At 39.9% G+C, this 19,194-nt stretch overlaps 1 protein-coding gene across 1 annotated transcript in view; it reads right to left on the bottom strand.

The window, feature by feature from the left end:
- Positions 1-2,762: 2,762 nt before the first annotated feature.
- Positions 2,763-19,194, bottom strand: part of DEUP1 (deuterosome assembly protein 1) — an 82,059-nt gene continuing 65,627 nt past the window's right edge. Inside the window, exons 13-15 of the mRNA XM_088017795.1 lie at positions 18,828-19,024; positions 12,533-12,647; positions 2,763-3,657 (exon numbers count right to left, since the gene is read on the bottom strand). Of these exons, the coding sequence (XP_087873921.1) occupies positions 3,481-3,657; positions 12,533-12,647; positions 18,828-19,024 (489 nt within the window). The 3' untranslated portion in view covers positions 2,763-3,480. The remainder of the gene's footprint in view (positions 3,658-12,532; positions 12,648-18,827; positions 19,025-19,194) is intronic.

Below are 19,194 nucleotides of genomic sequence, written 5' to 3'. Positions count from 1 at the left end.
TGATATTTTGGCCTCACTTGTGCCCTGAGAGTTCCCTGAAGGTCACAAAAACCTTCCCCCAGGATTTGCCCTCAGCCAGGACCCAGTAGGCCCATGGCCCATTCCCTGTCATCCCTGGGCCACGGTGCAGCCTCATTGTAGGAGGGAAGAACCTTTTATCAGTCTAAGTTTAGCTCCTGGTGACACTCTGGGCTACAGGGTTGGAAGGGCTGGGCAGAGTTTCAGTTCCTGACTGGGCTTTAAGTCCTTGGGCCCAAATCCCTCTCACACTTTCTACCATATTGCTCACGTCCTAGGATTCTCGGGGTTTCATTTGCTCTGAGCGTTAAGCACTATGGCTAATGCTTTATATCAGAGTCCTATTAGACATCAGCTGAAACATAAAAGGAATGTGTACTCAGACGGTCCTATGTGAGGTCCAGTAGGAGTGAAGTTTCCCCTCGCATCCACCAGCGTTTAGACAAACTTACAGTCTGAGCACTCTTCTGCAGTTGACAATTTCACACAGCTTGTGTTTTGTCACTGTTCCATAAATTGCCTCGAATTTGCTCTACTCATTGCCTTTGCTGAAGGTATCCCCCTTGTCTGGATTCAATCCGCCCATCAGTCACTACTTACGAAACACCTCCCATGACCAGGACCTGTGCTAGGAGCACAGGGGAGGCAGGGAAGCCTAAGAAAACTCCACTCTTTTAGGATCTTTGGGGCCCATTGGAGAGACAGGAAGCACATAGATAAAGAGGAGATTGATGTTAGTGGAGATAATGGGATGCGGAAGAGATGAAGAGATAACGCCACAGCCCTGTTGAAACTATAATTGAGTCTAGATTGCTCGGGTCAGGCTAACCGTGGTTGAGGCACAGCAGGGACCTGGACAAACTGACCGCCAGGGCAGGCCTCTCTAATGAGGCAGGCTCTAAAGTGCTCGTCTCTGGTTGCTCCTCCAGAGTGGGAGGAGACAGGCCTGGTGGGGCTGCATCTCGGGATGCTGGCGCGAGGGCCATTCCCAGCTCCCCGTAGCCAGAGCAGCTCTGGTACAGATAATCCAGAGTTGTCTATTGTCTTCACTGAAATTTGGGGGTTACCTCTGATGTTCCAGCAGCCCACCCTCCCTCCCCCAAATTTGCTGAATTCCCAGAACCACTTAATAGGCTCCTGAGTAACTGAGAAGTGAAAGTGTATATCTAAGCCGTCATGAGGCAAACGTTGTCAGGTCACACTTCCTCCTTGAGCCAACGTCCAGTGTTAGATGGCCTCATGGGTCTTTCTCCTGTTTCTTTCCTTCTCCTCCTCCCATCATGCTGTAGCTAAATATCATGGGCTAAAACGGCTTTTGTAGAAGGGAGGAGGCTATCACCGTTATCCGTGACACGGTTTCTGTAGGAAAACGTGTTGTGCGCGGAGGTGATACAGAGCACATCTGCCTCTCCTCCCAGCCCTCCCACCCGGGTACTGCTCCAGGGAATCCTTTGGTCTGTGGAGGGTGGGAGAGGCCAAGGACTGAGTGAGTGTGAGCAGCAGGGGGCTGGGGGGCGCTCCCTCCTTCCCTCCTCTCAGCATGCAAACAGAAGGCTGGCTTGCTTTTTATCTTGATTATATTTATGTTGGGCTTTAGCATTTGATTCCTTTTGAACAATGAATCCTGCTGTTAAGCAAAAAACAAAAAATATTGAAAACTACTGTTTTAAGAAAGCCGGTATTAAGTGCAATGCTGAACTAGTGATTTAAAAGAAGTTTGTTTAGGGACTTGAAATAATAACCCAGAGGAGCAGATTCCCTGTTAGTCCTGGACGTGCTCCAAGTTCATGCTCTCCTGACTCTGCTAAGTTCTAAGAACGCTGTAGCTAGATCTTTATTTCAGCACACAATTTTTAATCATGTCTCCACCCTGAAGAGAATGAAGTGGCATTCAGATTTAGGGGATTATAAAGGACATGTGTATTTAAGCTTCTGCATTGTTTGCATTTGCATTACGGATACAAAGATTTTAGAATTGTTTATGGAATGCCCTTTTCCTAACATACACTTTTTCTGCCCATCCTCTAAAGATAACACTGAAAAATATTTTGTGTCCAGGCTAGAAATTACCAAATAATTTTACAGCACCGTAACTTTTGTTATTTTCCTCATTCAGACTTTTTTGGGTACACTGAGGGCTTTGTACCCTTCACATGTTTTGTCATGAAACAGGGCTTCTGTGGATAAGCCTTGTTCACCATCTGTTTGCTTACAAAAGGTGATACTGGGAGGCAGTAAGAGTTGGAGCCAGTAATTAGAACCCAGGCATCTCGGACTCCCTTGATTACCCTGATTCTGGAAGTTTCTTAACAGCTGGATTCCCAGGGACAAGGATTCTGGCCTTGCTGACTTCACAGACTTGTTTTGAGTTGAAATGAGTATTGCTACGTGAAGGCTTTCTGCAAATAGCAAGAGCTGTACCTACACAGTCCCATCACCTACAGGGAACAGGGCTCTGCATTTTTCACATGACAATGACACTTGTTATCTAAAGACATCATGACTTCATCTTTCAGTATGTTGAGATTCAGTCTTTTCGAAGGGAAAAAGAAAACTATAAAAGCTGTAGGACTTACCTTGAGTAACCAGAGAGGGATTTTTCATAATCTTAACATAAGTGTCATTTTTAAAGAAAGAAGAATGGATTATCATGCTTGTATGTTTGTAACTTGAATTTTATTGTCCACTACCATGCTATTACTGTTGTATACAGATTTGGCATTTATGTTTTCAGTCCACAGAATTTCGTATTCCTTTATTGTATTAAAAACAGAGGTATCACAAAGAGGAATGCCACGACAGTAATGTTTCGTATCTTCTTGATCTTGTTCATGTCCGTGAAGTAATTAGCGCTAACAGGAAAGCTTTCATCTCTGGCGGGCACATATATGTTAAGTATGTAAACAGCACGTTCCATGTCTTACTGTGTTAAGACAGAGACATTACAAGGATGGAACCAGTAAAGCTGTACTTTTTTTTCTAAAAGACATTTTAGGATGTTGATATAGCTCAGAATAATGTCTTTTCATTTTTGTAAAAATCCTTGAGTTTTCAAACCTAGAACAACTGAACTGCACTTGATGATGCGTTGATATTTGGAATGCAGCATTCCCTTTCCCTCCTTTTGTGTTGTTACAGAGGAAATGGGTTTTCAGTGTACATGATTCAAGCGGGGGAAAAAAACCCATATTGAATTCCACAGTATTCCTTAGACTGGGAAACGAATCTCTTTTGGAGTAGTCACGTTTATTTTATCGTAACTCTATAGCCAAACAATTTACTATGTAAATGTAGAAATACAAACAGCTTTATCGAACAAAATACTATTTTCTAGCTGCCTAACAGAAATGATTTACTTAAGAAAACAGAACAAAATTTCTCAGTTTCATTATTCAGCTTTGTAAATATTTTGCCAGAGCTTTTTTTCTTGGGGTGAGGAAGCAAATAAAAGAGTTTAAAAGCTCATAGGTGTCTATTTTGTTTGAGCTTGGTGTATTTATTAAGAGTAAATTCTGTATGTCTTTGCAGTTCATCAATATGTGTATTTAGAAGTTTCTCAAATTCTTTTGCTCGCTTCTCTTCCTCCAGAAGGAAATGCTGTGCAGCCAAAGAGGCTGGGAAGACTATATCTGGGGGAGACTAAAGAGAGAAAGAAATGTTAGATGAGGAACACAAAGCCTTCTAAACCTTCCTGTTTCCAGGCATGCTTCATCCCTGGCATGGTCAGATGGCGCAATTCTTAATGAAATAACCTAGGCTGTTGTAATACAGTGACTGCTCGTGAAATCCTCAAGGAACGAAAACATCACAGCACCATTATATTCGAAAGTTCCAGAAATGAATATTACCGTGTCCAGCTGCAAAAGCAGGGACAACAAAATTACCATGGGACTTGCCTAAAACATACTCGACCAATTTGTAAAACCAAAGGTATTCATCTGAAAATAGGCAACTCCAAAAAGCTAAAGTGAAGATTATAGTAGACTTGGGCAAGAAAAGCTTAATAGGAAAAAAACAGTTAAGGATTGGCTGAAAAAGGGAGCTAATTGCTGTCTGGAGTTGGCCAGGTGAGGAGGGCTGGCAGCATGATGCACGTCGGGGTTCGAGCGGCTTCCTCATGGGGAAGGCCCTAATGCTGGAATGTAGCTCGTTTGTCCGATTAGAGCCGACAAAGCCTCAGTGGTAAGCGCCCAGTTACACACTTCGTGCTAATATGGAAGTGCTTGCTCATTTAACGGTTTGTGACCTGTGAAGTCCTAATTTATGCCAGATGACTTAGCAGATCCCATACTAGAAGAATCTCTGATAGAAAAAAATTGCCTCGTGTAGCCTCTGGCGAATTTACTAGGCAAGTTGCATTGAAGGTCTTTAAGATTCTGGAGCAAGGCCACACCATCTGTAGCAGAAAACTGTATACTATTCACAGAACAGTCCCTGCAATGCTACTGAGCCCTGGCTGAGGCAGAGCATCTACGGAGTGGATAGGATGACTGGATCAAGCTCTGTCCTTGGCCACTCCAGTGGAAATTACAGACGGGTTCAATGGCACGGTCTCCCTTTCACCAAGGTTAAGTTAGCTAACCGTTGCTGTTGAGTGTCTCATCTGCTTGCAATAGAGACCAAAGCTGAGGAGTTCCTGATACGGCACCATCCCTCAAAGAGACCAGCCAGCCTCTTGGTGGCAATTAGTTTACCCCAGGTCCCTTACACCTTGGAAAGGGCAATGTTTTATCCTTACCAGCACTGACATGTATTCTGTGGGTTTGCCTTTCCTGCCCGAAGAGCCTTGGCCTTGATCACTCCCTGAGAGCTCACAGAGAGACCGATTTATTGACGTGGGATCCTGATTAAAAGTAAAGGAACCTAATTTATAGCAGAGGAGTATGGCAGTGGGACATGACCATGGCATTCACTGGTCTTCCTGCATACAGCACCATCTAGAGGAGGCTAGCCTGATAGACTTCTTGAAGGCAGGGCTGGGGCATTGTCAGCTGGGAAATTATAGCCTGTGAGGATGGGGTACCATTTTCAGGATATGGTATAGACTTTCAACCAATGGCTATTATATGCTACTGTGTCTCCCACAGGTAGAATACACAAATCTGGGAACAAAAGGGAGGATGGAGGAATGGCCCCACTCTATCATTTCTGGTGACCCACTTGGAGAATTTGTACCTTCTGTCTTTGTATCTTGAGGCTCTGTTGATGTACAGGTGGTGGGTCTCAGAGAGGGAAATGCCTCCACCAAGAGACCCGTAAGAGTTTCACTAAACTTAAAGCATTGGCTGGTACCCAGCCACCTTGGGCTCTTTGTGCCAACAGATCAGAGGCTCAGAAAAGGTACCCCGGCAGAGGTACCTGGCCCTAATCATCACAAAGACTACTGCTACAGAATGGAGGCAGTGAGGAATATGTTTGATATTCAGGTGAGCCACTGAGGTTTCTTTAAATACCCCTGTGCCCAGTTTTAACTGTAAATGGCAAACCACATCCTGACAAGGGCATGGGAGCCTTAGAATGGGTGACAAGATGATGACTATCAGTCAAGTCCTTGAGACCAGTTGTAGCATCAAGGCCTGTATTTTGTTGCACTAACCCTCCTCTTATAAGCTTTCCCAGAAATTATGGCCAGCCAGAAGCTTGGAGAAGATAGGCCTGAATGGAATGAACCCCAGGAAGAGAACATGGATCTGAGTGGTTCAAGAGGTGGCCTGTAGCGGATGCTGATGGTGCCCTACGGGGATTCCCTTCAACGGGCTGGTGCAGCTATCCTCCAGCTACTGTGGGTGTTGGTTCTCTGGAGACCTGCCCTTGGCTGGGCTGGAGCTTTGCAAATATTTTGACTGCCTCATCTGAGAAGTTGCAGTATTCCCCTCAGCCCATTCCCTCTCCTCTCAGGGGCAAGGACTGATTGACGTGGAGCACAAAAAGCCAGACTTCTTGTCTCCAGGGGAGCCGACTCTGTCCTGCAGTACATGCTCCAAGCTCCTGGTGAGACCAGGCCAAGCTAATCTCTAGCTGAGACCTCATCCTTGTTTAGCTTTTCTCGCCTCCCCTAGACTGTTTCCCTGACTCTCCTTCTGCCGAGAAAACTACCTTCAATAAATCACTTTCATAAGAATCTCCATCTCAGATTCTAGGAAACTTGATCACAGATGGACGACTTCCTAACTTCTGGCTTGAGTGATGACTGGGTGACATCAGTGCCATTTATTGAGAAAAAATAAAACAGTAAAAGGGGCCCATTAGGGGTAAGGTCTTATTTATTTTCGATTCCCCAGGTTCTAGCACAGATTTTGGCACAGAGTACATTTTAAACAAAATTTTTGGATTAACATATGAATGAAGAAAGTGCATTTGATTTTAAATAATGTTGAATTAGGGGTGACTTGGGACTCAAACAGATTGTCATATAGAAAATGGGATATATCATCAGTCCAGATCTCAAAAGGTAGGTCTGGATCAGAGATATTTCAAAGTTATAGATAATTAAAGCTGTGAGTCTGATTGAAATCATCTAAGACATGCAAATAAAAAAAGCAATTCAAAAATGGAATCTTGGAGAGAACTTCATTTCAGGCACCCACTGCCATGTTCATGTTCTTGACATTGTCAGCAATGATAACTGCATTATTTATTAATCAAGATTTTCAGCAACCCAACCCATTATCCTTCCAGCTTAGTCTAGTATTCCCACTTTCTCATGTCACTCATTCCCTTCTAACTCTGCTTATATTCCAGATCCATCGTTATAACCATTCAGCAACTTGTCTCCACAACCCCCCCCCCCCCGCCCGCCCCGGGGCACTTACCTGTATCCTGTCTCTGTCCTAGGTACTCGGCAAAACCCAGACCTAACTAAACTGCCTGAGCCATGCCTGCACCTGAGCAGCGGCATCCTCAGGCAGGTGGACGGAGGAGGAATTGTATTACTGTGGGGACTGCTTTCACTTAAAGTCCGTGACCTCAAATGTGAGATGGTAACACCGCCTGACCATTCTATTGCACTTCCCTGGCATATTCACTTTCTCACTCATTACCTGGTGACCTTGCCTCTTTCTTGGGAGGGAGCTCCCTCATCTCTCCAAACCTTTTGCACCTGTAGCCATATTTTAGGCCATACTCTGTTTCAGAGACTCTTACTTCTACCTATACCATGGATTCTATTCCTTTGTATCTTCTCGATGGCTGTTTCTGCAAATGAACCTCGTTACTCATGGGTCCCACCTCCTTTGCCATCAATCTTTCCTCCTCTCCTTGAAGATTCCCAATGGACCACTAAATGTTATGGTCTGGGCTTTGTCTTAGGGCAGTTTCCCCATTTATACCCTTCCAAGTATTCTCATCCAGTCCTACAGATTTAAATATCAGCCACGTGCTGATTACTCCCATATTTTGTTTCCAACTCTGATCTTTTCCTTGAATCCCAGAGTCACATATCTTAACACCTATGTGAGATCCCCATTTGCATGTCTAATAAACATTTTTGAATTTAAGTGCCCAATCTAGAAATCATGATTTTCTCCTCTAACCCTGCTCCTTCCCCTAGGCTTTCATGTCAGAAAGTGGTGCTAGCATCCACCCAATGCTCAGGCTGACATCCTAGGACTCATCTCTGAGTCCTCTCTTTCTCTCTCCCCAGAGCCAACCCACTGTCAAGTCTGGTCTGTTTTCCACAACATTTCGGATCCCACATGCTGCTCTCTTTCCACCGCTACCAAGCCAGCATCATCATCTCTTGCCTTGACTACTGAAATAGCCCCAAAATTGTTCTACCCACTTCTACCTTTGCCCCTCTATCTTTTATTATTTATTTGGCAATCAAAAGGGTCTTCCTAAAAGATACTTTAAAAACAAAACTCAAATTCCTTCCCTTGGCCTATAGTCTCTACAGATCTGGTCTTCCTCTGATTACTTCTCTGTCTCCATTTCATTCCATCCTCTCTCTCTTCCTGGCTCCAGACCCTTCCACCCCCGCACCCTGACTGGTTCTCAAACTTACCAAACTTGTTCCTGCCTTACAGATTTGCACCAGGGGCTCCCTCTGCCTGAAGCCCTCTTCCTCCAGATCTTTGGATCATTTTTTGTTGTTGTTAATTTAGGTCTCCACATAATTTAGGTCTCCTCAGGGTCCCCTCTTCATTTTCCAGGCCACTCAACTGAAAGTAATCCCTCACACTCCCATCACTTCCTATCACATTACCGGCTTTTCTTTTTGTCATAAAATTTATCACTATTTGATATTTTTTATATATTCATTTGTTTCCAGTCATCAATCCCCCTTTTTTGAGGTAAAATGCACAACAAATAAAACCATTTTAAAATGAACCATTCAGTGGCATTTAGTACATTCAGAATGTTATGCAACCACCATCTCTATCTGGTTCTAAAATAGTTTCATCATCCTGAAAGGAAACCGAACCCACAAAGCCAGTGATCCCCATTCCCTGTTCCTGTGCTGCCCCTGGTAACCACCAGTCTGCATCCTGTTTCTATGATTTACCTATTCTCAGCACTTCCTATAGGTGAAATCATAAAATATATGACCTTTTGTGGCTAAATGCTTTCACTTAGCGTAGTCTTTTGGGGGTTCATCCACCACATTGTAGCATGTATCTCTACTTCACTCCTTTTCGTGGTTGAATAGTATTCCATTTTGTGTCTGTAACACTATTTGTTAATCCGTTCATCCACTGGAGAGGGGGTAGTTCCTCTCTTTCACCAGACTGTAGAGTTGTCTGTCTCATCAAAGATGTGTTTAGAACAGAACCTGCCATAAGCTGGGTACTTATAATACATGTTTATTTTATGACTGAATGATGAATATTAATATTTAAGGGATGGCTATAGGAGAGAGAAGCTTGGAAGCAGACTGGGAAAAAGTAACCAGAAAGGCAGCAGGAGAATCAGTGGAGAATAGGGTCATAGAAGCCAGAGAACATGAGAGTTTCAAGAAAAAATGATTAAGGAAGATGACTTCTTAAAGGCATATTTAATTAACAAGTAGAAGGTTGCTGCTGGTCTCAGAAGGAACAGTACTATTGTAGAAGTTAAAATGCAGATGTCGGGGGAAACTACGGGACCCAGAACAGTGAGCTAGGCCATGTCTTTCAGGGAACATCACAGATTAAGTTCCCCATGCCCAGACCAAAAACAGTAGAGAATTTTCTTTCCTGGAGACTCTGGGGCTTATGAACTTCCTCAAAGGAGTGACACAGAATTTTAGAGATAGAAGGAAGTCCACTGTTTATTAAGTTACTACAACAGATACTCTGGTATGCTTTTAAATGTGCCTACTAGTGCTACACACTATTTTAGGTGCTGGGATTACAACAGTAAACAAAGACAGAAAATGTCCCTACTTTCATGGAGTTTAAATTCTAGAGGAGGGAGGCAAACACACAAGCAGACATAAAATGTTTTATGGTGAAGTGCTATGAACAAAATAAAAACCAGGACGAGGGGTCAGGGAAAAGAGAGGGAGATGCTACTGTAGGTTGGTTGCTCAGGCCTCTTGGATGAGGTGATATTTGAGCAGAGACTAATGATCCTAAAATGCTAAAATCATCTGACATTAGAACCATATGGCATTTAACAATTCATCATGTTTGGTTTCACTGGAGTATATGCTTACTTCGGAGTCCTTAAAGATCCAAATTTTGTTGATACAGAATTTGCTAAATCCCCCTAGCTGTTCCTGTAGCTTAAATAAGGAAATTTATTTCAGTTACTTTATTGGTATGAAATTTTATTCTGTTCAAATAATTCTGGCATTTTATGTTGAGATGAGCACAAGAGAGCATTTCAAGGCTTTAGAGATCTCTAACGCTTCAAAAGTTAATGGTTTTAAGTCTTCTCCTTCCACAGCAGCTTAAATCTTACTTCCAGTCTCTCCAAAAGAAGGTGATAGAATTCAGAAAAACAGGAAAGTATTAATGGGATACCCCATCAGTTTAAACATTTTCTGTTGTTGTCATTGTTTATAATTTGTATCCGATATTAGTATATCATGGAGAGGTGCTGAAAATTGCATAATATACTTTGAATACAAGTGAAAGTAATTGCTAAGAGTAACACTACTTACTTTCTGAGGTAGACATCTACTTTAAGAAACCCTGTGATTATTGTGTTCAAGAAATTAAATCATAAGGCAGAAAATTTCAGCACAGAAATGGAAAATGTAAAAAATCAAATGAAAATTTAAGAACTGAAAAATATAAGACTGAAATTAACCTACATGAGACCACTTTCTTAAGACAGGGAGAGGTGGCTCTTTTATGCATAGAAACCAATGCAGAGAGTCAAGGAAAATGAAGAAACAGAAGAATAGGAAATTAAGAAACTTTCCCACCTGTTTTATGAGCTCAGCATAATCTGATACTAAAGCTTGACAAGGACAGCAAAGGAACATTACAGGCTAATTTCTCTAGTGAACACAAAGCAAAAATTCTAAGCCAATATGAACAGACCAAATGCAGTTATCAAATGGAGTTTATTCCAAGAATTCAACGTTGGGTTAACAAGAAAAAAACATCACATTAACCAAGCAAAAGAGAAAAATTATACGGTCATTTCTTTTCTTTTGGTCATTTCAAAAGAAGCAGTAAAAGCATCTGATAAAATTCCATATTAATTCATGAACAAAGTTAGCAATCTAGGAATAAAAGGGAATTTCCTTAATCTTTTCAAAGGAATCTACAAAATACCTAGACACAATGGTGGAATATTGAAAGCTTTCTCTTTGCAACTGAGAATGCAAGAAGGATATTGCTTATACCACTTCTCCTACTCAACATTTACAGGAGGCCTTAGTATAATAAAGCAAGAAAAAGAAAATAAGAAGGTACAAATGTATGAAAGTAGAAAACAAACTGTCATTATTTTGATTCTGTATATAAAAAATTCAATAAAATCTGCAGGACTAGAATACATGTGCAAATTCAACTGAATATTTTCATGGGAAAACAGTTTGAGAATACTACCTTGCACCACATGCAAAAATTGATTCCAGGTGTAAATCTAAGTATGAAAGGTAAAGAGCCATAGGTTCTAGAAGGTAACATAGGATAGTATTTTTATAACTTTGGGACAGGCCAAGTTTTAAATAGGATACCAAAAATGTTAACTATAGAGAAAAAGATTCATAAGTTTGCATTAAAATTAGGAACTTCTGGTTACCAAAAGATACTATTAAGTGAGGAGGCAAGGGTGGGAGAAGATATTTGCCATATACATAATTAACAAAGGGCTTATATCCAGAATATATAAAGAACTCCTACAAATAGATGAGAATAAAGACAATCCAATAGAAAGTTAGGCAAGGAAATTGAACAGACACTTTACAAAGGAGAATATCAAAATGGCCAATAAATACACAAAAAGGTGCTCAGCTTTATTCACCAGATACGTAATTAAGACCACAACAGGAAGTTACTACACACTGACCACGAAAGTGAAAATTAAAAGACCAATAATACCAAGTGTTGGAAAGAATATATAACAAGAAGAACACTCTTATTGGGGTATTAGCTGGCTCAAACAGTTAGGAAAACAGTTTGGCATTACCTCCTAAAGCTGACCTTATGCATATCCCATGACCTAGCAATTCCACTCTTGGGAATATACCCAATGGAAATGTGTATACATGTGCACCAAAAGACACATAAAAGAATGTGTTTAACAGTATTATTTGTAATATTCTCAAGCAGGAAATAAGTCAAATGCCTGCCAACAGTAAAATGGATAAATGGTAGTCTCATTCTATGTAGAATTTATATATATGGAATACTATAGAGAAACAAAAATGGACCAACTACAGCCATATAAAACAATGTGGATGGTGAACCTCAGAAATAATGTTGAGCAAAAGAAGCCAGACACAAAGAACACATATAGTATGATACCATTTACATTAAATTTACAAATGGCCACAATTAATTCATGACATTAAAGGTCAGGATAGTGGTTACCTTGGGAGCAAGTGGAAGAAGTAATGGGAAGGGGATGTGAGAGGTGCTTCCGGAGTGCCACCAGCGTTCTGTTTATTACCTGCGTGCTAGTTACCTGATGCTCCCTTTGTGATAATTCATCACGCTGTCCAGTTCTGATCTGCGCATACTTCTGTATGTACGTCAGAGTCAATAAAAAAGTTTTTTTTTTAAACAGTCATAAAAGATCACTTGTAGCTCTCTAAAATAGGCAGATCACTGAGGGCTCACGGAGTGTCTAGAGATGGGTCCTAAGCACTTGGATTTTTAAAAAGCATCACCAGTAATGCCGGCCTGCACTAGAGGTGAAGAGCCATAGGTTGAAATACTTCATGCAACATTATGGATCTCTTTTCCTTCTATGGAAAGGCATGGCCAAATGACTCCAGACCCACCTTGGAGTCCTATCCAAGGAACAACGTTGTTTTTTTTTTTTTTTTTTAACTCTGTATACATCAGTATATAGATATCAGTGTAAGAGTAATCACTCCCTCAAGGAAAAAATTAACCAACAACCAGCAACTCACCAGTGGGAACACTTCGTTGTCACTAACCAGGGGACTTGTCATTTCTTTGGTTTGAAATGGCATGGGTGGTAGTGGAGACATCACACTTCGGTTTGGTTCACGATCTTGGCTAAGTCTAGAAGAGAAGGATGGTCCTCGTTTACCGCTACCAAGGACACTGCTTGTTCATGCAGCTAAGGATTTAAATTTCTCTGATGTCTAACAGGAGGGGAAGCAGGACAAAGCTTTGGGCTTCTTATCTCGGTGTCTCTTTGAAAATCATCTTCCAGATGAGTCATTTCTAATGATTAATAGTGAACAGGAAACTTGGTAATTGTTAAAAATATTCTTCTACTCTTATTGCCTATATTGTATCCCTTTCTGTGTTTTACTTTCAGATCTCTTTGCCATTTAATTAAATAACACGATACCAGTTTGGGAAGAATCTCAAAACAGCTCACACTGCTGCCCTTGACAATTCTAAATAATCCTCTTTTTGTATTCTCTATTTCACTTAACCTTGCTGGCTTTCTTAAAAGAATTATGCTTTTTTTTTTTTATGCTAGAACAAGTCCTTGTACAGTAATTCTAATTCCTATAGGGCTTAATAATTTGTAACATTTTGGGATGCCTCGGTGGCTCAGTTGTTAAGCGTCTGCCTTTAGCTCAGGTCATGATCCCAGGGCCCTGGGACTGACACCCACATCGGGCTCCCTGCTCCAGGGGAAGCCTGCTTCTCCCTCTGCCCCTCCTCCTGCTCATGCATTTTCTCTCTCACTCTCTCTCAAATAAATAAAATCTTAAAAAAAATTTGTAACATTTTTTCAATTTATATCATCTGCTAAACTCTTCCACACTTAGTAGTTGTATGACACTGACCTTGAGCAGGAAACTATATCTTTCTGTGACTTTAATTTTTTCATTGATAAAAAATGGGTTCTTGGGAGAATTGAACTCCACGGTTGGGATGAAAGGTATAGTACAGAACTGGTTGTGTGTGCTAAAATATAAGGTAGAAGATGAGACTGAATAAAATACCAGTGAGATTTTAAATTTTGGTATGCTGACTAAACAAGTAAATAACAAAACAAAAACCCGAACCAATTTCCAGTAAAATTTTATATAAAAACATCCTAATAGTATGAGCTATTTGGGACTAAATAAATGTCTTTCTGAACATTAATTCATGAAATTGGGGTTGAAATTTAATCAAAATCATCAAAGCCCATGAAAACATAAGAATCCCTTCAACTTAAAATTATTTATTCATTTTTACTGATTATTCAAATTCTCCACAGGTATTGATTTACCATTTTCAAAGCCTTCATATTTTAATTACACGCAGCTCCAAAAAATTCACATTATTGTTCTCTGTTCTTATCCAAAGACTATCTATCTATATAGGCTTTTTTCCTATTATGTAAACATTTTCAAAGCGATGCATACAAATAACAATAAAAGTTAAGTGAGACATCTGTAAATTAGGACATAAAAACAAACACAACATGTTTTCCATTTTTACTTATCTTGAAATATATCTTTTTTTTAAATCCATTCTTCCAAACCATAATTACCATGGAAACAGAACAGCAAATTAAATTGAAATAACATGGCTTATGATGTGCACGTTAAGATGAAACATCTCACAATTCAGATAGAATTGTAACAATTGCAGAGTACATGTGTGTAGAGTCTCCAGCTAAACCTTTTAATTTGAGGCTACCATCTATACTTCAAAGCACAGTGGGAAAAAATAAGATAATTATAGAAGGGACTCAAGAAATATATATCTCTTTGTAATCTCAATTATACAAAGATTTCAGGGAAAGTATTATTTGTCCTGAATTTTCTACAGAATTATCTCAACTATCCATTTTGCTTTGGATATATCGATACAGTTTTACAGTGTTAATTCTTAAAACTTATATATGAACATGCTTTCTACTGTAAGAGCCATAAAATGTAGAGATTGAAAGGGAAGGCTCCATTATGGAGTAAAATCCTTTTGCTTTAAATCGTCTTTATATCTGAAAAGTTCTTCTAGAATGCAGCTATTCAAATACTTCATAAAACCACCTTGCAAAAAAATGCTCAGTCTATCAATTTAAAAGCTATCTTAAAAGTTATTTCCAAAGGCTTTTATTTTTCCTCTCACAAGCTGGTCTTTTCAGTTAGCTTTTCCACAGGCCCTCATCCAAGGCCTCTGCCTACTTCGGCCAGGAGGGCAGGACCCAGTTGTTGCTGGGAGCAGAACTCTGCCCCCTTGAGACCTTGGAGTCAATTGTCTGCAGTTTTCAGAGTTGTCTGACTGTACGTCCATTCCTGGCCCTCTGTTAATTTTCCCTGGGCTACAAGATAATGTCCTCAGCATGGAACAGGATCCTTTCACAAGTGCTAATTTGCCTGCTTCCAACCTCACCTTCTAACATTCCATGTGATGCTCCCCGGTCTATGAACTACTCATTTTTCCTGGCCCACAACTGTTCAGCCTGCTATGTTTTGCTCCTTATTCAGTAACACCTTGGTACAAAATTTTCTCAACTTACTTTTTTTGCTTCTAGATGACTATTCATTCCTTGACGAGGGATTCTGTGAGAGTAGTTATGACAAACCTACCGACTTTGTGGTTTTCTTAGTATTAGAATCTTTTTATTTATTAAACTAAATTTGAAGCAATTTTAATGATTAATATTTGTGATCACTAAACTCTCTCCAGTACATGATGTAACCTTTAAAACAATACATTGGCTTTTACATATGTATCATATATAGAGATGAAACCCCACTTATTACAAAATTGAGTTGTCATTAAAATTCGTCATATGTTAATTGCTCTGGATACCACTATTCCAAATTAGCTTGTAAATTATCCTTAAACTTCAAAACTCTAACATTTAAAAACTTTAAAAATATTCAATACATCCTCACCAAATTCAATTACATCTTATTCATAATTTTTTTTAAGTGCTGAATAACTTCCTTATCGGAAAGCAAATCTGTTGGAATATCCTAAAATGCTTCGCATTTTAAGTGGATGAGCATGAAGAACTTCTTATTACTTCTAATAGGAATGAAACCACAACAAAAACTGGTTTACTTCCGAGTGGATAAAAGATTATTTAAAAATGTATTATGCGAAAGAAGTCAATCAGAGAAAGACAATTATCATATGATTTCACTCATATTGGAATTTAAAAAACAAAACAGAGGATCACAGGGGAAGGGAGGGAAAAATAAAATAAGATGAAATCAGAGAGGGAGACAAACCATAAGAGACTTTTAACCATAGGAAACAAACAGGGTTGCGGGAGGGGTGGCGGGTGGGAGGATGGGGTAACTGGGTGATGCGCATTGGGGAGGGCACCTGATGTGATGAGCACTGGGTGTTGTATGCAACTGATGAATCCCTGAACTCTGCCTCTGAAACTAATAATACACTATATGTTAATTAATAGAATTTAAATAAAATTTAAAAATAAAAATGCATTATGCAAATCTTCCTCAGCTAAAAGGAGGAAGCGGCTAAAAATTAGACTTGAAAATTTTGTGGGGGACACCTGGGTGGCTCAGTCAGTTAAGCATCTGCCTTCAGCTCAGGTGATGATCCCGGGGTCCTGGGATCGAGCCCCGCATCAGGATCCCTGCTCAGTGGGTAGTCTGCTTCTCCCTCTGCCTGCCGGCTCCCCCTGCTTGTGCTCTCTCTCTCTCTCTGACAAATAAATAGAATCTTAAAAAAAATGTTTGTGGAACACTATCTTCATATAATTTTACCTAAAAGCTTTCTCCTTTCTAAAACAGTTTAATGAGACCTCACCGCATTAGCCATCGCTATGTAAATACGACTCCGTATTTTCCAACGATTTTTATGCCTAACGAATATATATAGCTTTTACTATTTGGCTTCACTGAGCTGTGCTGTGAGGGAAAGAAGGAACATTTCATTTTTCACTTGCTAAAATTAATAGACATGTACTTTACAGCCCTCCCCACTGCTGAGCCCGCTGTCCTTGTAACTCAACAACACTTTCCCCATAGCGAGTTCTACACGGTAATAATTTATTCAGAACATTTGAAATGCTGTTTCTTTTAAAAATCAGGTCACTGGAGAACACTGAAATCAGACAAGGCATTAAAACAAATTTAATGAAACTTTCAACAGATGAGACTGGCAGGACACAGGCTCTGCAGCAGGAATAGTAGTCCAAACCGCTTATTAAGATAATCTCCTGCTGAGCATTTTACCTCTTGTGTTGCTTTCTGTGTCCCCTATGGTCTTGTTTTTGTTAGGTACTTTTAACACATTCTGTGCCGCCCAACAAAGAAAAAAGGGGGCAATCCAAACAATAAAATTACTTTTTAAAAACAATAAAAGGCAGAGTAACTGCCTTTTAAATAACAACTCCTGGCACCTTCATCTAAGGCTTTCAAAGTTATTCCCAACAAGCAAGAATAGGAAACAATGGTCCGCCCCTAATGGGGGCTCAATACAGGCCAGTCCTGACTAACATCTATGGGAAGACCCTTTATCATACCTTTAGGGGCCTGCTTTTCTCTTGATAAGGAAAAAACTGTATACACGGGCTCGTGATTTGACCCACGGAGAAATAAATCTGTAGAGTAGGGAAGCCCTTTGAGAAGGGTTTATTCTATATTAGAAAAAATACTTCTATGCCACAATCAAAACAAGCCCCCTTTTGGACAGATTTTCGGTTCTACTGGCCAGCAGGCATGGACACATTCACTGGAGGACTGGCCCATGGCTCTGCCTCAGTGACCTGTTCCATCCGCACACCCCCCCCGCCCCCCGCCCCAAGCCCCGGCCAGAATGCTCCCATCAGTTGTCTTTTAGGGTAGCAGCCAGTCTGTCCTCATTTCCTTCCTGAACTACTTGAAGAAAGGTCATTAATTTAGCACTTTTGAATGCTGGCTGTTTCTTGCATCGGATTAGGACATATCCTCTAACACATACAGGGCTGAGGTGATAGAGGTAGGAGAGACATACACGACATCCGCAAGAATGTTGAACAGATATATTTTTTGGTATGTCCCATGGATTTACGGATTTAGCCACCTGCAGAACTGGGCATGCTTAGTTATAAAGATGAGGCTGGCATCACCCCTCCTCCACAGGACTATCTCCGAGGAAATGTCAGATTCAGCCATTTGGCCATCAACACTGACTTTTTAGGCACTGTGAGTTGTTGAAGAAGTATTCATATTATTATGCTAAAATTTTTGTTAGTAATAATAACATCAATAAGAATAGCTAACATTTATGGAAATGCATGGTTTACATGGAACTATGTGTTCTTCTCTAATTCTCACAAAAAAACTTGTAATTATTATCCCTATTTATCAATGGGAAATTGAGGATCACAAAGGTTAAGTAAATTTCCCAAGGTTGTAAATATTACATTATATGAAAACAGTATGCAAGATTTTCCTGCTAAGTATTATGAGTTCTTGAGCAAAAGTTTTATGGAAGTTGGGTCCTATCAATTTACCATTTCGCGGCACCACGAAATGTCAATAAATCTGATATTAAATAAGTTTGAGAAGTGTTGCACACCACAGCCCTTCTTGAACCTCACAATGTACACTAACATATTAATGACCCAGAGCTGTCCTGCTAGAAAAGAAACTTGTTTATTTTGCTGAGAATTTTCCAAGTCTGGAAAAAGAATGAAAATTCTCCAGAGACAGATTTGATTCCATAAATATTTTATTAAAGTTGAATAAATTAGTCTGATTTTAGAGTTGACATGTTTACTTAAATTTTGAACTAAGACACTTTAAAAGGGGATCATGTGGATAGCAGATATTAATTCTCCACATGCTTCTCTTCACTCAGAGGAAACCTCGTACCCCTTGTCCAATTCTTTCCCTAGGAAGTGACCACTAAGTTTGTTGCTGCTGCTGGAGTGTCGGTATAAATTGTATATTCTGAAGTTAAATCGGAAGTGACATTGTCCTGTATTTCTACTTTGAACAATATATGTAACATATGAAAATCTAGTTTTTCTTATGACATTAAAAAATATTTGCTTGTATATTTTGTTGCCACATCAGTGTCTAAGAAGTGTCTGAAGTGATGAAAATTCACTTTAACACTACCCATTTCCCTGTTAGATTTCGAAAGCTATCGACAGCACAGAATTTCATATAAAACAACAGGTCTATACTATGCATTCTCACTGTAAAATAAAATTTAAACAACTGAAGAGCAAGTTTATAAAATTCTATTTTGAATTGTTTCAAAATACATTTCTATTAAATGTGCATACATTTGTGTCCTTATATACGGGAGTTAACATACCTATCTTCATATTTTTCCATTTTTATTTGGTTTTGATAGGTGTACAGTCCCATTTCCTCATAGGTATTTTGGTTAGCCCATGCTGATTTGCCATTGGCATGAAGTTTTGCAAGATCATTTCGGAGCCTTTCATTCTCATATTCCAGTTTGTTAACAGATGTAGGCCTCGAATGTTCCCTGTTAGTAAAATCCATACTCTAGAGAATAAAAAACAAAATCACTGAAAAACTGTTCCTTATAAGTGATGCATATTTTCTGTGTGTTTAGACATGTCTGTTGGAAGGGGTCTTCCACTGGAGTCCAAAGATATAGCTCTACTCCTGTGTACCTCCTAAAGCCCCTTCCCGCTCTCACCTCCTCACGACAC

The sequence above is a fragment of the Eumetopias jubatus genome, unplaced genomic scaffold (assembly GCF_037043125.1).
Source record: "Eumetopias jubatus isolate StellerSeaLion01/CBP00866 unplaced genomic scaffold, mEumJub1_p1.0 scaffold_13, whole genome shotgun sequence".
Lineage (NCBI taxonomy): Eukaryota > Metazoa > Chordata > Mammalia > Carnivora > Otariidae > Eumetopias > Eumetopias jubatus.
The sequence above is the reverse complement of the archived record's forward strand: the minus strand, read 5'-3'. Positions and strand labels throughout refer to the sequence as shown.